A 17,047-nucleotide genomic window follows, 5' to 3' on the forward strand; every position below is an offset into this window, starting at 1 on the left:
TGAGATTCAGAAATGCAAACCCAACACAAAATCCTTGTGGCAGCAAAATGCAGTGTGGTGGAATAAAGCAACAGCGAGATTCAAATAATGTTAACCCCACACAATCTTGCTGTGAGAACAAAATGCATTGTGGCGGAACAAAGCAACAGCGTGGTCCAAAAACGAAACCCAAACAGAAAAATCCATGTGGGAGCAAAATGCAGTGTGGTGTATTAAAATGACAGCAATGTCCAAAACTTCAGCAGTACAGCGATGACGTAGTTTCCTACCGGATTGTAGCTGCAGACTGAGGGCAATAACTTGCAGCGCTGGGTCAGCAGGGCGAATAGGCAAATAGGAATGGAAAGTGCCCAAGGAAGGGGGCCTTTGCCTGAGCATAGCCGGCAGCACGGCCAAGGCTGCCCTGAGGCCCACCGACACATGGGTCAGCTGACCCTCGGCTCCACCAATCAGGGCTCAGGGGGCAGGTAGAGGGAGGGGGGAAATGATGGGGAAGGCAATGGCTGAAATCCACACGCCGACGGGAGTTGAATTTAATGTGGAGGGCGATGGTGGGGGCCTAATGTGAGTCATGTAACCAAACGCCTATGAGAGAGTCCTTCAGTGAATGTTGTCCTGTAACCTAAGGCCTGGGGAAGAGAACTACTGTCAATCCAGTGCCCAATACCGTATGGAGAGACCAACTGCAAATCATCTAACCAAAGTGCTCTTGATACAGAGGCAAAAGAAGAAGAAGGAACCCTGATACCAGGGGAGATGCGAGTTCTGTAACCCAAGGCCCGAGATTGGGGTCGGTTGTGAATGTTGGAATCCCAGGCCTAGGAAAGAGACCTGTTCCAAATAGTAATACCCACGCATAGAGGCCTACTTTGACCCAAGGGACCATGAGAGGGGCCAACTGTGAATCCTGTTCCCAATGGCCTGTGAGAGCAATCAACTGAGACTCCTGTACACGGGCCTATGAGAGAGGCCTAGAGTAAATCATGCAGCGATGAAATTGCCAGAAAGAACCCTGACACAAGGGGAGACAGAGGACAGAAGAACCAGGAAGGACCCATAGTGAATCCTGAAGACAAGGTCCAACAAGTGACTGCCAGAAATTCTGATCTCCAAGGTCCTGGTTGGGGTAACACATTTGTTTGTTTTGCATTACATTGGGTATGGACTTGGAAGTGTAGGTTTATGTACTGTTGATATGGCAAATCCTTGGAACGTTTGTGTTTTAGCTCAGGGAGGCCAGGAGGTTAAAAGCTAAGGTTAATACCTTTCTGTTGGCCACATCATTTTGACATTTCTTTGCAGATTAGGGGACCCCTGGAGGGGCTAAGACTTAGAGAAGGCTTTAGAGATCAAGTTTGATGACAAGGGGAGCGATGTGAGCATTAAAGAATAACCATTTATTTCGAACCATCCGGACAGTTTTAGGCATTTATTTAACCATAACCCTGAATATAACATCAATTAATAAAAAGTTGTTGACCCATAAATCAAGAGTGATGTGTATTATTGGCATGAGTAGCCGACGGTAGATACAAAGGCTGTGCGTCTGAACGTATCCAACTTTGTGGACTCCCTCTCTGGAAAGAAGAGGGAGGCAGCCACGTTCAAACCAGCTTTAGAGGCCTTACTGATCATGTTTTAAGGTATTTGTAGTGTGAATAGAAAGCCTGGGTCAATAGGAGCTGGAATGCGTACCTTGGAGATGGCAGGAATCTTTATTTTATTTATTTTATTGTTTGCTTGTTAGGCGCTTATACAATAAGGACATACTGTTTCAAAGCGCCACAGGGCAGGGGAGAAGGAGAGAGGGAAATACATTAGACATCACAATATAATATTTAAGAGCAGAGGGGGAGGAGGAGGGGATGAACCCACTATGCCTTGTGAGTAATTCAGAATGTGCAGTGACAAAAGGAAGAGGGAACAGGGGGTAAGTGCTGGGTAGTTCGAGACCAGGGGTGCACCATGGATGAAGTGCAAGAAAGTTGAGTGCTAAAAGGCCTGGGCCAAGGGAGGTATACGTGCGAGTCTCCAGAGTGGAGGGTATGCAGATGCAAAGTGCTATGCAAAGACAGGATCTGGGAGGAATAGGTGTGGGAGGTCAAGGCCCTGATGATGCATAAGGGCCAAGTACACCGATTTAGCAACTGTGAGATTAGCAGAGGAGGGAAGGAGGAGGAAAAGATGAGGCACAGGGGCAGAGGGGGGCTATTCCAGAGGAGGGAGCCTGCAGAGGAAAGTGAACGATCCCCCCCCACCCTCTGCTTAGCAAAACGCTTTACACACACAGAGTTGGTGCCAGAGGAACAAAGTGGTCTAGGGGGAGATTATTTAGGGAGAAAGTTGAAGATGGCATGGTCCCTGGGCCCAGACAGTCTTGCGGATGATGCAGAGGAATTTGAATTTAATCTGTGCAGCACCCGGGAGCCATTGAAGACATTTTGGTGCAGGAGAAATTAGGTTAGGGTCCCTGGGCTTGAGGACAAGGATACGTCTCGGTGCCCTATTCTGGATAAGCTGGAGGGGTCGCAGAGTGGAAGGAAGGTAGGTTCAGGACGAGGCTGTTACAGTAGTTAGTCAAGTCTAGAGAGAACAAGGGCTTGAGTAAGGGAGATGGAGGGAGCAGGGGACCCAATGCAAAGGTTCTCAGTTTTACAGGCATTGAGGCAAAGATCGTTGGAGGTGCACCAGGACTGGATGGCAGAAAGGCAGCCCATGATGATGGAGGGTGCAAGAGGGTTAAGCAGGGAGTTTGAAGAAAAGTTGTGTGTCATCTGCTTAACACTGGAAGTTGGAGGAGAAAGGGGAGATGAGGCATGCAAGGAAAGCAACGTAGATGTTAATAAGCCAGGGGGAGAGTATGGAGCCCTGAGGGACAGCACAGGTGGAGATAGAGGTAGGAGAGGGGACGGGACCCAGGATGACTTGGGAGGGGCGGTTAGTGAAGAAAGAGGACAGCCAATCCAGTGCCTGTTCCGTGATACCAAGTGTATTGTGGAGCCCTTGTATGAGGATGGAGTGGTTAACTGTGTCAAATGCAGAGGAAAGATCGAGAAGAATAAGGACAGCTGGGGAGTTGGAGTCGAGCGATGCGAGCAGTTCTTGATAGGTGTTCAGAAAAGCAGTTTCCGTGCCTCTGGTTGCTCGGAAACCAGATTGATGGTTGTGGAGGCTGCCAACAAGTTCAGTGTGAGAGTTAAGGTGAGACAAAGCCAGCTTCTCAATTAGCTTTCCCAGGAAGGGGGCGATAGCTGGCAGGGCAGAAATCAGCGAGAGCATTAGACCTTTGACTCAATTAAGAGTGCGTTTGGCTGTGAAGAATTTGTTTGTAGGTTGAATGGTCTTTTTCCCAATGTCCCCCATACCTATCCATTTATGCATTCCAAACCCTCTTTCCAGTGATCCTAAACTCCCCTTCCCCACCCACAACCTCACCCTAACCCTCTGCCCCCATTGGCTGTCCCATGGTGACCTGTTTACTAAGCATCAGGGTTCCCCGTGTACAACCAAGGAGGGAGGGTCGTACTCCCTTTAGCTTCTGTGGTTAAGGAAGGGTTGAGGAGACCCCTTTGGGTGTGACAAAGAGCTACCTTCATGTAGATTAATCAACACTGCCAGTAAAGGATGAGGCAATTTCAATCTCTGAACATAGCCCACAGTAAAGATCCATTTACTGAATCTAATGCCTGCAAGAAGACTACTCCCGCCACATAAACTGGTGCAGAGTCTAAACACTTGTGCTTCTTCCGGCAAGCAACTTAAAATTAATCCATTCAACGTGGTGGATATTTCCCTTCCTAAAACCCATCTGATACTTCTGCAGACACCCTGTTGTCACAGCCCAAGTTTTCACCACTTTTAAAAGAATAAAAGCAAATATCTTACTTTCACTATCAAGAAAGAAGATCGGACAATAGTTAGAAGAATCAGTCCTGTCTCCCTTCTTATAGATAGGAACAACATTCAGCAATTTCCTTGACTGAGGAATGGATTTTGGCTCAATGATGTAAGAGAAAAGGAGAAATAGGATGGTAACCTTTAAGGCTTCATCATATTTTTAAATGAAATTACTGAGACCACTGAGCTCAGGAGCACAGGAATTAGATGAATTCTTATTAAGCAACACAGTATCTTCAATACATGAGCTAAGAGACCACAAGCACAATCTGGTGTCACTAGAGAGATATTATTCTCTGAGACCTGATCAAGTTTTTTTTAAATGTGCCCATGCTCCCTCCGATACAGAGTTATTTTGCATGGTACCTTGGGTACGTGACAGATCGTTTATCAGAGCACAGATATTGCGAGTGTTTTTAGCAAGCACTTCATTCAACATCCTCTCACCCTCAATCTGTAGCTGCACATGACAGTAAGATTTAATCCAATATATATCGGACTGCTTTATATTCCTTACCTCTACCTCGTAGTCTATCGTACTCCTTCGTCCGAGCCTGTGCTCTCAGCTATCGCCTAGGTATTGTTTTTCTGTTCTGGATAACAGGGTCAAAAGGATGTGTGTTTGGCCTAAAGCCCTTCATTTGATTAACTTTTGATTTAATCGTTCCTTTCCAAGAAAGGAAGAAAGCCAATCAAAGTGATTTGTCGAAGTTTCACTTCCAAAGTTTAAATAGAAGGATTTCACTTGTTAAATAAATTCACGCACATTACATGTATTATTTGCAATCGTATTTTCTTTCTCCTGAACAATTAAATTACTAAATGTATTATTTGAGTCAAAGATAATTACCCTAAACACATTTTTTTAAAACAGCATTTCGGGGCATGATGGCAAAAAATATTTTGGTTCTAAAAACAAGCACGACTGATTAAATATAGAACCCTAGAAAGTAAATACGATTCTCTAGTGTGGTGTCTGGAAGCCTGGATCTCTGAAAAGTCTTTCTTTTGGATATACAGTTAGGGTTCAGACCTGGGTGGGTACTGTTGACCAGGCGCTGTATTTGTATGTTCTTGTGGCTCACTATCTTTTTTAAGGTTGAAGCTATCTATCTTGCATTAGTTGACCCGATTACTGCTTTTGATAAAGTAAACAGGGCTAAGCTCTGGGGCGTACTGTGGTCTATGAATTGCCCAAGTGAGATTCTGTCTGTGTTGGGGGAAACCCACAGTGGGAACCAAGCATGTGTATGATATGGGGAGGAAGGGCAATGTACTTATTTTTTTAGTGCAATTTGGGGGTCCACCAGATCTGTATTTAGGCACCAGTTCTTTTTTACTTTGCGCATCAACTGTTTACATGTTGATGTAGGTTGCCCCTAGTTTTCCTTAGTTGCATTTATGGTCTAATGCTAATTAAGGTTTAACCCATAAGGTGGTTTTATTAGTCAACGAAGACTGACGTAAGCAAATATTCTTTATAGCTGAATGCACCTGCACTTTTTCCTCCACCTATGGTATTTTCTTTTGCACAACAAAACGTTTTATTTGAACTCCTTTGTTCCTGTAGTCAAAGAGAGGCATGAGTGGAAAGAATTGCTTGATAATGCAAACCGAACCGCTGCGCAGCCAATAGCCAGATAGATGTTATGCAGCTTTATTTTACATGGAGCAAAAAGGAAATATGATCATTGGCTGATCACTAGAGCTAGATTCAATTATCTACTGTTAAGGAATGATACATATAGCTGGAGGGGCTTCCCAGATACCTCGAGCTGTCCATTGTGTGGGGATGCTGTAGAAGACCTTGTGCATCCAGTGATGCCTTGTCCAGTTTACAAGTATAACAGAAATGTAACTATTCTTCCTGTGCTTAGGCATTTTAACTTTAGACAATGCCGCCTTGCCTTATTTTTTCTTCTTTCAGCCGATTCTCCTTATGTGGCTTGGGTTTAATTGACCTGTTTGCAAAAAATCTATGTATTTGAGAAAAGTTGTGGTCAAAATGCATTTTGTACCAATTGATTTAGATGAATTTATTATATTAGCTCATCTTTGTACACATCTGATTTCATGAAGTAAGTGCATTTTAAAGTTGTAAAATGTTTAATAATTATTTGTTGATTTTTAAGGTGTGTATTTTGTGCTTGTTTGGTGGATTTATTTTATCGGAATAAACATATTTTGACTTGACTTTGATTCTCCATTAAGTATCTTTAACTTAACTTTTTTTTTAAAAAAAGACAATTCATTAATGTGTACTTTGGATTTTTAACATAATTTCAGTCTTTTAAGAATGTGGCAGTGTAACTATTGAGGAAAGATGGGACCGCCATTAATCACAGACACAATCAGTACAATCTGAGAAAAGAGGTGAATTTAAGAATATTGAAGACCATACAGCAGAGTGCACTAGTTCCAACATTGAAAATACACCTCAAAGTATGAACAGTCAAAAAGGGTACATAGATAGATGGGACACCGAGTAAAGCAATAAAGTGAATGTAAAAACATGAAGTGGGCAAGTTAAATATACTTCTCAATGGCTTAGACGTAAGCATAAGAAGGACCATGGCAGGGGTAACCATATATGGTTAATATTCCACTGTTCTATTAGTAGCCCGGTGAGGGAGAATCAGATTGTATCAAACGATCTGGTTACCCAGCTGGCAAAGATTTACCGCCTGTAGGTCATGGCTCGCGTCCTGCATTGTTCCTTTCCATTCTTCTGCAGGTCGCCATGAAAAGAGAGAAGGGACTACTTGTAGTCCACTTGTAGTCCCTTCTCCCTTTCCATGGTGGCCATTTTGTTAACTTTTTTCCCTATCTTTTTAATGGCCACCATGGAAGGGGAACAGGGACCAAGTGTAGTCCATTTTCCCCAATCCCTGGCAGCCATTTATTTGCCTTTTTTCTCAAGTTGAGAAACGGCTTCAACAAAGTTTCTCAACTCGCGAAGAATTACAATTAGTTAACCCTGTACAACGTGCCGGGGTACTAATTGCAATAGAACCCTCAGAGTCGGGGCCATTACTGGTCGGATAAGGCCCACAGGGCTATGTTAAAGCCTTTGCTTCGCTCTGGCTTATAACTCTCGACTCAGGGACATTACCGGCCGGTAATGCACCCCCTCATCGGGTTCTATTGCTTTAATAAAACAGGGAAGTCATCTCAATAGGCTTCAGTTCTAAGGACACAGGCAGACTTGGTAGAATTCTGAAAAAAATAGCCTCTTAATTCCAGTCTTGTAATTATAGTATGGGCCTCATTACAAGCATGGCGGTCTGGGAACTACGGTACCGGTAAGCATGCCGGTACCATAGTTCCCGGACCGCCATACTACGTGCTCTGCTCGCGGGTGCCGTTTCAGGTTTGTCCTGGCGGGGGTAACGGCACCCGTGAGCAGAGCACGTTTAATGCACCGGCACAACTCTATGTGCCGTTGCATTCGACCTCCCCATCCCCATTCAACCCTATGGGGCCGAATGGGGATTGGGAGGCCCTTGATTCCGGCACCCGCAAATGGGCAATTACCGGGTCCGCCAAGCTCGGCATGACTCAGTTCTTGCCCATTTGCGGGTGCACGGCTTCTTAAGGGCACTGCTACCGCCGGAGTTGTAATGAGGCCCTTTGTGCCTTATGTGGTTTCCTTATGCATGCACACAACAGAAAGCTTTCAACACCTTTATTTGTATAGCAACAGGAGAGGGGTGGATGTGGCCCATTGGACAGGAATTCAACACAAAAGATACAAATCTAAATAAAACAGTGGTGGGATGAAGGAATAACTTAAAGTGAAATATGTTTCGCTCAATTCCTTCTCTACTCGCTCTTCCCTTCCATTCCTTTCTCTCATAGCATTCATCTTCAGCTTGGTTTAACTTATTAATCATTATCCAGCCTCCCCATCGTCCTCCCTCTCCCCAGCACTCCGACCCCTCAAATAGAAGCCCCCATGCTCCCAGGAGCTCCAACCCCATCTATCTCCCTTGCCTCCTGCACAACTCCTGCTCCTCTGCCCCACCCTCCTGTCACTCTTTCACCTGACCTCTGGAATACACAATTCCTCTACAAAACGTCTTCCTACATCACTGACCACTTCCAGCATCCTCAACTTTCACTTCTTGCTAGAAAAGAAAACTGGATTTCCCCTAATGACTATGCTACACTAGCAGCTCTCCACACTGACTCTGCTTCCTTCTACCACTCTCGACCTGCTGGGAAAGGCTCTGGTGTGGGGTTGCTCATCAACAAAGCCCTCAACACTTCCCCTCTACCACCCTCTGAAATCAACTCTTCCTCTTTTGAATATGCCACTATTCAACTCCTATCTCTTGCTTCTCTCACTGTTTTGGCTCTCTATCAACCCATGGTTTTCTAAACTCCTTCTCTGATCTGACCCTTCTCCTTGAATCACTTCCTGCCGACATCCCCTTTGACATGCTGGAGAACTTTAACCTTCCCAAACCCTTCCCAGCCACCAGCCTTGAATTTAAATCCCTCCTATGTACCACTCTGTCTTCTCCCACCATGACCAGCCTACCCACTCTGGTCTGGTGGGAATTCTCTTGACCGTGTCTTTTTCTCTAATTCACTCTTTTCCTCTGACCTCTCCACTGACCCCCCCTCTCCCTTTAAACATTCCATTGTTCACTTTAACATCTCTGTCCCTTCCCATTCTACTTCTCATCTCCACCCTCTTCAATATCTAAGAGGAAATTCAGGCAGGACTCTTGCCACTTACCTTGATGATGTGAGGACCTCTCTCCTGTCTCTTTCCATTATTCATGCCTCCTCCATTAACCATGCTTTCTCAGACTTTCACTAGGTACTTATGATTCCATTAGACCAACACAATCCTGCTTGCAAATTCCCACCTTCCCGTCCCTGTCCTCGGCACTGGATCACCTTTGAAATTCAGACCCTCAAAACAAACATGTGCCATGAGCTATGATGCGGGCGCAAATTACAGACGGCTTCCCGACTCCTAGCCTACTAAGGTTCCCTTGCTCCCTTAACCTTTGCACTGGACTCTGGCAAATCTTCCTATTTCACAAACCTAATCTCCTCCATGCACAATCACCCTCACAGACTTTCATCACCCTGCAATCTTTGCTCACACCTCCCAAGCCAATATCCATCGCCTCCTCCCTTTTTGCTTATGATTTTGCTCACTACTTTTCCTCTAACATTCTTGACACTCTTACAACTCTCCTCTCTCTCCGTCCCCAACCCTCCTCCTGTTCGATACCTTTCCCCAATACATCTTCTACACTGAAATTCTTCTCCCATATATTTCCTATTGAATTAGCCCTCAACCTTAGTAGTGTCAACCGACTCATTTGATCCCCAAAAAGTCAACAACATAGTCTCAATCACTTAACCTTAGTACTATGAACCCTTTAAACACTTCCTCTCTCTGTCTCTCTTCCCCTCCTCTTTCAAATCTGCAACTGCCTTATCCTTATTGAAGAAACCCTCTGCTTAGACAAACGTCCAAGCAAATCTTGAATATAATGGCCTTGCAGATTCACTTCAATTTGGCTTCCGTAGTAAACAATCCACCAAGACTGTACTCGTGCATCTCACTAAATTTCTCTCTTATGCTCACCACTGCAAACTCTCTGCTATACTCCTCCTATTTGGACCTTTCCGGTGCTTTTGACAGTCGACCACTCCTCTCTTTTTTGTCCTCACTCTTCAGGTCCTTAGATTTCCCAAATCTGCTCTTGCCTAGACCACCTCTGACCTAAAGGGTAAATCCTTTCAAATATCTTGGAACTCGCAAACCTCTGAGCCCATTACTCTCCCTGTAGGGTCCTCCCACCAGCACCCCACAAGGATCAGTTCTTCGACTTCTGCACTTCAACCTCTATTATACCGCTGTCCTAGGAAGACTTATATCATCCTTTGGCTTTCACAATCACCTTTTTGCTTATGAATCTCAAATATTTTTCACCTTTCCCTATTTCACCCCAGCCATCTCAAACAGGTCACTGCAATTCAACACTGGATGGGTACCCGTTGTCTATTGCTGAACTCTTCAAAAATGAAAGTCCTCTTTCTCCCAGCTTCCACTGCCATCCCTATCAAACCCTACCCTCTCCCTATCTCCTTCCTGCCTGACCTCCATACTCCCTCGGCAAAGGCTTGCAATCTTTGATAGCAACCTACAACAATTCCTCACTACCAATGCCTCTACTACTCAAAATAACCTCTTGAACATTTGGAAAATGTGCCTTGCCCTATAGCCTTCCTCTCACCTCCTTACTCCCTCTAGACAAAGTCCTCAACTTGGACACACAAACATACTGTACAACCTACGTAGATCCTCCACCATCGCTAGTTGGTTCTCCATGCAATACTGCTTACTTTTCAATTTCCTTCTCTTAGTCTACAAAACTATCAATAGTATTTCTACTCAGTACCTGTCGAATTGTCCATCTCGTTCCCTCCTAACCTCTTCTGCACTCAACTCAACATCCCATGCCCTCTCGGTGCCTCCTGCTGCTTCCACTTGCCCCGCTGCACTGGAACCCAGGGACATCATTTGGAGATCGCTGGGGGTCACAAGAGCAACCCCTAGCATCACCCTTGCTACTCTTGGCATGGTCTTTGTGACCCCAGATGGAGCTTGTAATTTCTTTTTTTAATAGTTTGTTGTTTTCAACTTTGAAACCAACAAAAAAATGTTTTTTAAAACTCTGCTCCATCACAGCAACAGTGTCTCAGGCTGGGTTCTTTGGTTGCCTAGCAACTAAAAGCTCATCTGACCAATGTCCGTGGAGCGTAGGAGCAAAGGGGAGGGCTGTAATCGGTGCTCCAGATAAGATTGAGAAGTGGGAGTAAGTTACTCCCTAGTTTTTAAAGTTGGGAGTAAAATTATTTTTTAGGGAGTAAAAATGTGTGCAATTCCCAATGAGAGTATTTTATAAGTGAGTACAAATAGGTTTTAAATGAAAAACAAATGTTTTCCTAATATTTATTTCTTTACAGTTATTCATGCACGTTAAAAGGTGCATGTTTACTTCTTCTAATGAGGCAGTTAAGTTTGTTCCTGTGGTACTACTGGTGCAAACATACCCATGGAGCTGTGAGGGTGAACGCAGGGGCACAAGATTGTACATTACTTTTTTCTATTTTTATTTTTGGGGAGTATATGCCAATTCTTAAGGAGTAAAAGTGGCCGTTACCCTCCTTATCTGTAGGGTTTGGTGTAATGGCCTCCCAAAACTTTCAGAGAAGGAGGGCATGTCTGCCGTGTCACCTCACAGAAGTAGTCCCTGGGAAACATGTCGGCAAGGTTTCTCTCCCGCAGCCCGCCATTCCTCTCTAATTAGGAGGAACGTTCTCATGAGGTGGTGGAAAGCGGTCTGCTGCCCCTGAAATCCTCTCATTGGGTAAGTAGGTTTTGATATGGATCCATCCTCTTTGCCTGTGGTGCTCCTGTGAGCTCGGGAGGGCTGCCCCAATGAGAGGAGTGAGCAAGGGTCCCATGCCTCTGCCCCTTAAGCTGAGTTTTAATGGAGGGCCAATGTGGAAATCGCTGCTTTGCACGTTCAGTTTAATTTTACAGCAAAACAGAATGCACATTAACAATGGTGAGAATGATAGTGTGAATGCATGAAACTTGGGTAAAGGAATCCGAGTTCTGTGTGGGAGATACTTTAGCTGCCTGAAAGCAGTGGCACTCATTCAGCAGGGCTGTAAGACGGCCGACTCTCTGCAGGCTCATATAACACGGTGTAGAATAAAGCAGTGTTTGCACACGATGACCTCCAAACGACCTTGCAAAACATTCCACTTTCAGCAGCAAGAGGGGCAGGGAATCCGTCAATCCGTGCAAATTTATATCAGCTACCAGGATAAGAAAATGACTTAACCGTGAAAGGATCTAGTTGCATTATAAATGCCTTCCTTAGCTAGTGCACGTTTCACCATAAAAAGCGAGCACGCCGGAACATAAGCAATTTGGAACATGCATGCCCAGGGGTTCTCTTTGTTGGATCACCTCCCGGGGCTAGCATGGCAACGACTTTGGCCCACAGCAGAATATGAGCTTCGGGGTGCGTACTCAACGAGTGCGACATCTTGTTCTCCGTGGAGGAAAGAAATAGCCCAAATTGAGAAGCTGCTGGCTCCCACTCTACCTGCGAAAGCACAGGCCCTTTTTCACTGGAAGCTCTATGCCCTGGCAAGCAAAGCTTCCGCCCCTTCATGGTTCACAAGCCAACATGTCATTGCATGGGTACAGTTTGTGTGGCGTCAAGCACGACTAATCCTTTATGCACATAGGGTCCTAGGCGAGAATGGGTTTCCAATAGGCCCAGACAGGAGTAGAAGGGGCGTGTGATATTTTTGGCAGTGGTCCAGTGGAGCAAGTGAATTTTGTTAAATTTGTGCTTGGGGGTTGGTCACTTCATATTATTAAGGTAAAATGACAAGTTGTTGTTTTTTGTTGTTTTTTGGAGATGTTTTACACATCAAGGCTTGGGTACAACGCAACAAGGTTTGGTTTATAAAGACGGGTTTCTCAGTCATACCGTTTCAATTGATTGTTAAAGGGCTACAGCAAAAAATCTCTCCCTTTATTTGATATATTTTGCAAATGCTTTTTGTAGCAGGTGCATTAAGAACTATCTTTAGGTGCTGTTGTGGGCCTACATAGTTATTTCTATTTCCGAGTTTGTATGAAGGTGTGGGGCGATCAAGAGGGGACAGCTGGTAGCTGCCCAGGGCGGTCATCCACATGATATAAAACGAGTGGTTGTATGGTGAATCAGGATAAGGTTGATAAACAAAAATCATGCCATACTTGCATACCAGTGAGCACACTGGATGTGGTGCTAAGATTCTACCCCACACCATGGTTCGCCCAATGCTAATTTCCTTGTATTTTTGTATCTTGAAATATCAAAAAAGGGAACGCCAGTGTGCAAGACTTCCAAAACTGTGCGCTGAGTATATGGCAAAACATCTCAACTGACATCAGACTTGTCCCCTCGGTCCTGCAATTCATAAAAAGGCCTAAGATGCAGCAGTCTAACCAGAAATTCGCCTGTCGTGTGTTTGAAGTGTCATCCTAACAAATTTGCTTCTCGTGCGACCTAAAGTGCCTGTGCCAGGCTGTGGATGGCCCCCTATTCTGGAAGTGTTCGTCTACATGCTGTGGTTTTACTGTGTCTTGAAGTGCCACTCTCCAGGCTGTGTTTCTTGTGTGGGTTGATGCCTGTGGTCCTCCCCAAGCTTGGAGTGCTTATCTCCAGGTTGTGGTTCCCATTCTCCTCTGTGATTGAAGTGCCTTCTTCCTTATGGCTGTAATGCTCATCTGATATCCCCGGCGGCGTCTGGAAGGCTCTGCGATCTGGAACCCTGGATACGTAGTTCCCCAGCGCAGAATAACAAATCTGCAATCACAGAAGGGAAGATTTGTGATAACTGTCTCTAATAGGTGAATCTCCCACCTCCCTCTGACCGATCACTCTCACACTGAGCCTTTCTCACCTTAATTGTTTGTAGGTTGAGCTATCCGTCCTGCGTCTGGTGCAGGGGCGCTTGGCGTTTGTTGTCAATCTGCCCGAGTTGCTTCACTGGTGCAGTACGCCTTTCTTCGGGTCCAGCCCTGCTGTGACCCTGACTCTGATGGTAGGCAGGTAGGTTTGTAAATTTTAAGTCTTAGTTCTGTTTTATGGTGGAAATCCCCTTAATGTCTTTATCGTCTTCTTTTCAGGTGCAAAGGTTTGATGCTGTCATGCTGGATGAAGAGGCACGTTCTAAGGTAAGGGAAAGCGCAGTGTTCTTTATTGGCTGTGTTCTCTTCTTCTCCTCACAGGCTGCTGCGGTGCTATGAGTGGACGAGAGCATGATGAAAACTGACCCCAGGGATCCGTTAAGGTAAATTAAACGCTATGCGGGCATTAAATATTAAAAGCAAACCTGAATATTTCTCCTTTTCTCTTGCAGGGTGTTGCCGTGGAGTTCCGGATGGAAGTGCTGCGTAGCGCGATGGAATACAGGTAAGAATGATGGAATTCGGTGTTTTGGAAGCACACGCGTTCTAATATTGTTTTTCCCTCTCTTGCTTTGCAGGTCGCGATGTTCGTAAAAGAGCTGTGGCTGCAGGATACTGGAATTCCTCAAGCTAGTATTCACAGGTGATGTTTCTTCTTCTCTCGGTTTCCACAAGATGCGGCCCGGTTGAAATGCTGAGCATAGGATGGTGTATTCTCAGGTAAAACAAGTAATCTTGCTCTTGTTCTTGCAGGATTACAGGAAGATGCTGAAGACCAGGAGCTGGACACGATGAGCGTCACGCTGCTAGTTACAGAATAACACGAAGCGTGTTCTGCAGCCTGGGTGTGGTTTATATAGCCCATGTAAAGTAGTATCAAGCAAAGTAGTTCCAGGCCCAGCCACACCCAAAACACTAGACCGCATGGCTTGGTTCGTAAGAACTGAGCTATGCGGTTGCTTCCATGTTGGATTTAAAGACCCATGTACATAAATGAAAGCAAGCCTGACAAGTCTCTCCATACCGCATATGAGCCTGGTGCCAAAGGCGCCAGGACTGGCTCCAAGAGCCTTTTCGCAGAAGTTTTAAGGCCCTTAGGGTTCTGGTGGGAGCCTGCTTGTGGCACAGCTTGTGACCTCTAATAGTGGTCGTGACAATGGCATTGCATTTTTAATGGCAAAGCCAACAGGAGTATACAATGTAGGGCTACGGGCAGAGCCAGCTTGGACATGTGTCCTTATAGTATCATTATTAGCATTAAAGCCAGCATGAATATGTTCTTGTATAGGAACACAGCACATATTTGTCCCGCCACAATGAGCCACACCCAACTGCAAGTGAGGAATGTGTATTTTCTTTCCATTGCATGGCAGCATTTGGCCTTGCATGTCTGCTTACATTTTGGTAAAATGGGTCTATACACACTGATCTTAAAGCTTCATATGGTGATCCATTCTTGTATGAAATTTAGATCATATTTCAGTGATATCGTAACCATATTTCTTATTGTACTGAGCAACAATGATATGTGATACCACTTCCTTTATTGTCAAGGAGTGATAGGTCGTGTGCCATCACTTCCTGTGATGTCACTTGGGGGCGGGCTCGAATGACATCTCTTCCTGTGATGTCCTTAGAGGTCAAGGGTTGTGGATGTCACTTCCGCTCCCACTGGCATTTTGGTGAAATGGCATCCCTGCTGGAACCGTTGGTCATAATCAAAGCCAGCCTACCTCTGCCTCTCTTTAATGTTCAAGTGAAACTTCACTTAGAGAACATGCACCATCTGCCCTCTTCCACAACCTCTCTACATGCTCACATCACTGCCTTCAGCGAAGCTAAATAATGGAATTTTGTATATTTAATCAGTACTCCTCATTAGTTTGAAGTACTTGCCCCTTAGGTTAATGTTAGTTTTGTAAATCACATGTTTTCTTCTATAAATTGTGTGTGTTTGTTTTGGTGCTGGTAGATTTCCTAATTTGTTTGCACCCTCAACCTGGCTCAGTACTTGTTCTCATCTTTATGCGATTGTATGGGCACCCTCCGTGGTAATGCTTCAGCCATCTGTTTACATGTTAAGGTCACTCATTTCTGATCGAAATTGACATCCCTGTTCTTCATATAAATAAAATAAATGTTTAAAAAAATGGTCGGTTTCTTCCAGTACCAACGAAGCTCAATAGAGCCCCCTTTAAATGATCCTCATTCCCAAGGGTTTGGATTTATTGTGCTGGCTTCCTCCCATGGATACATAACTTGTTCCGTCCACATTCTGGCAGTGACTTGAAACTTTTTCCGTCCTTGTTCAAGCAGGTATTGGGACTTGGTACATCATTGTTTGTACAGGTAATTTGGTCATGTACAACTGCACCTCCAACTGCTCCATTTCAGGATATTCAGGTGCAGTGAGGACTCTCCACCAATTTACAACACCCACATTTTCCTGCCCAGAAATCCACTTCTCACCAGAAACTAACAAGATGTTGGCCTGTGGATTACCTAGATCCTCTGCATCCCACAAGAGAATCTTAAGTACAAGACTGTTCAGTCTTCACATTGTCCTTTCACAAACTGTTGATACCAGGAACCTCACAGTTCATCCAACTCTTCTACAGAGTTTGGTGGCAGGAGGCCAGTCTTGTTTCCTCCTTACCTTTGTTCCTCCCTCATTATAGTGTTGGTTCTATTCACCCACCCAAGGGTGAGGTTGAGAGGTCTGTTCCTTTCCCCATGGCCCTCTATTGAGGCGAGTCAGACTCTGAACAATATCTTGCCCGCCAGGTTGGCATTAGGCAGCTTTAATATGGCAACAGGAACTAAAGGGTGAGGAGGACAGGTGGGTGGGTGAGAGCTGGGCAGAATAAAGAATTGAATGGGAGGCAAATGGGGTGGAAAACGGTAGGGAAGAGTGAAACAGAGCAGCAAGACAGAGGCTCTAAGGTGTCATCAGGAAGAAAGCATCAGAATGATGCCCAGACGATGACAGATCACCTAACAGCACACAGAAAACACCATACCCTTTAAAATTAGCCACCAATAATGGAATGAACTACTATTACAAAACACATACAACTATTTTCTAGTTTCACAGCTTTTCCAACATATGATTTCAAATGCTTCTTATGATAATATATAACACAAAGGTGTCCAATAGCAATAAGAAACATTTTCACATACAGAAATTACATTTACAGTTTCTACTCCCATATTCAACAGGTTTGTCTTATTAATGTGGATGCAAATGTGTTCGATCTTCTCACCTGGTGTGCCTTCAGACGATTTTATTCCCATTCTACAACAATATTGAGCAATGCCATAATCCGCAATTTTTGCAATAACTGCTGCATTGGGATATAACGTAAAGAGTAGCACATTGTGTGGCTTCAAATCTCGGTATATAATCATTGCAGAGTGAAGATATCTGTTTTGAGGAAAAAAGGTACAAATAAATGCCAAAGCATGAAGAAGGAAACTCCTTTAAACGCTGCCTCCTCTTGCTTTGCTATCTCTGCAAAGGATAATAACATTTGAATATTTCACTCCTTGAAAAGGATCCTGTACATTGAGACACTTGTATCTATCACACAAGCATGTAAATAAGACACATTTTACTTACCTGCAACTACATTTCTCCTG

At 44.6% G+C, this 17,047-nt stretch overlaps 1 protein-coding gene across 1 annotated transcript in view; it reads right to left on the reverse strand.

Annotated features, from left to right (window-relative positions):
* Positions 1–17,047, reverse strand: part of LRRK2 (leucine rich repeat kinase 2) — a 2,398,611-nt gene that overhangs the window by 694,390 nt on the left and 1,687,174 nt on the right. The window contains exon 41 of the mRNA XM_069629211.1: positions 16,672–16,832. Within this exon, the coding sequence (XP_069485312.1) occupies positions 16,672–16,832 (161 nt within the window). The remainder of the gene's footprint in view (positions 1–16,671; positions 16,833–17,047) is intronic.

The sequence above is a fragment of the Ambystoma mexicanum genome, chromosome 12 (assembly GCF_040938575.1).
Source record: "Ambystoma mexicanum isolate Mex_15411 chromosome 12, UKY_AmexF1_1, whole genome shotgun sequence".
NCBI classification, from domain to species: domain Eukaryota; kingdom Metazoa; phylum Chordata; class Amphibia; order Caudata; family Ambystomatidae; genus Ambystoma; species Ambystoma mexicanum.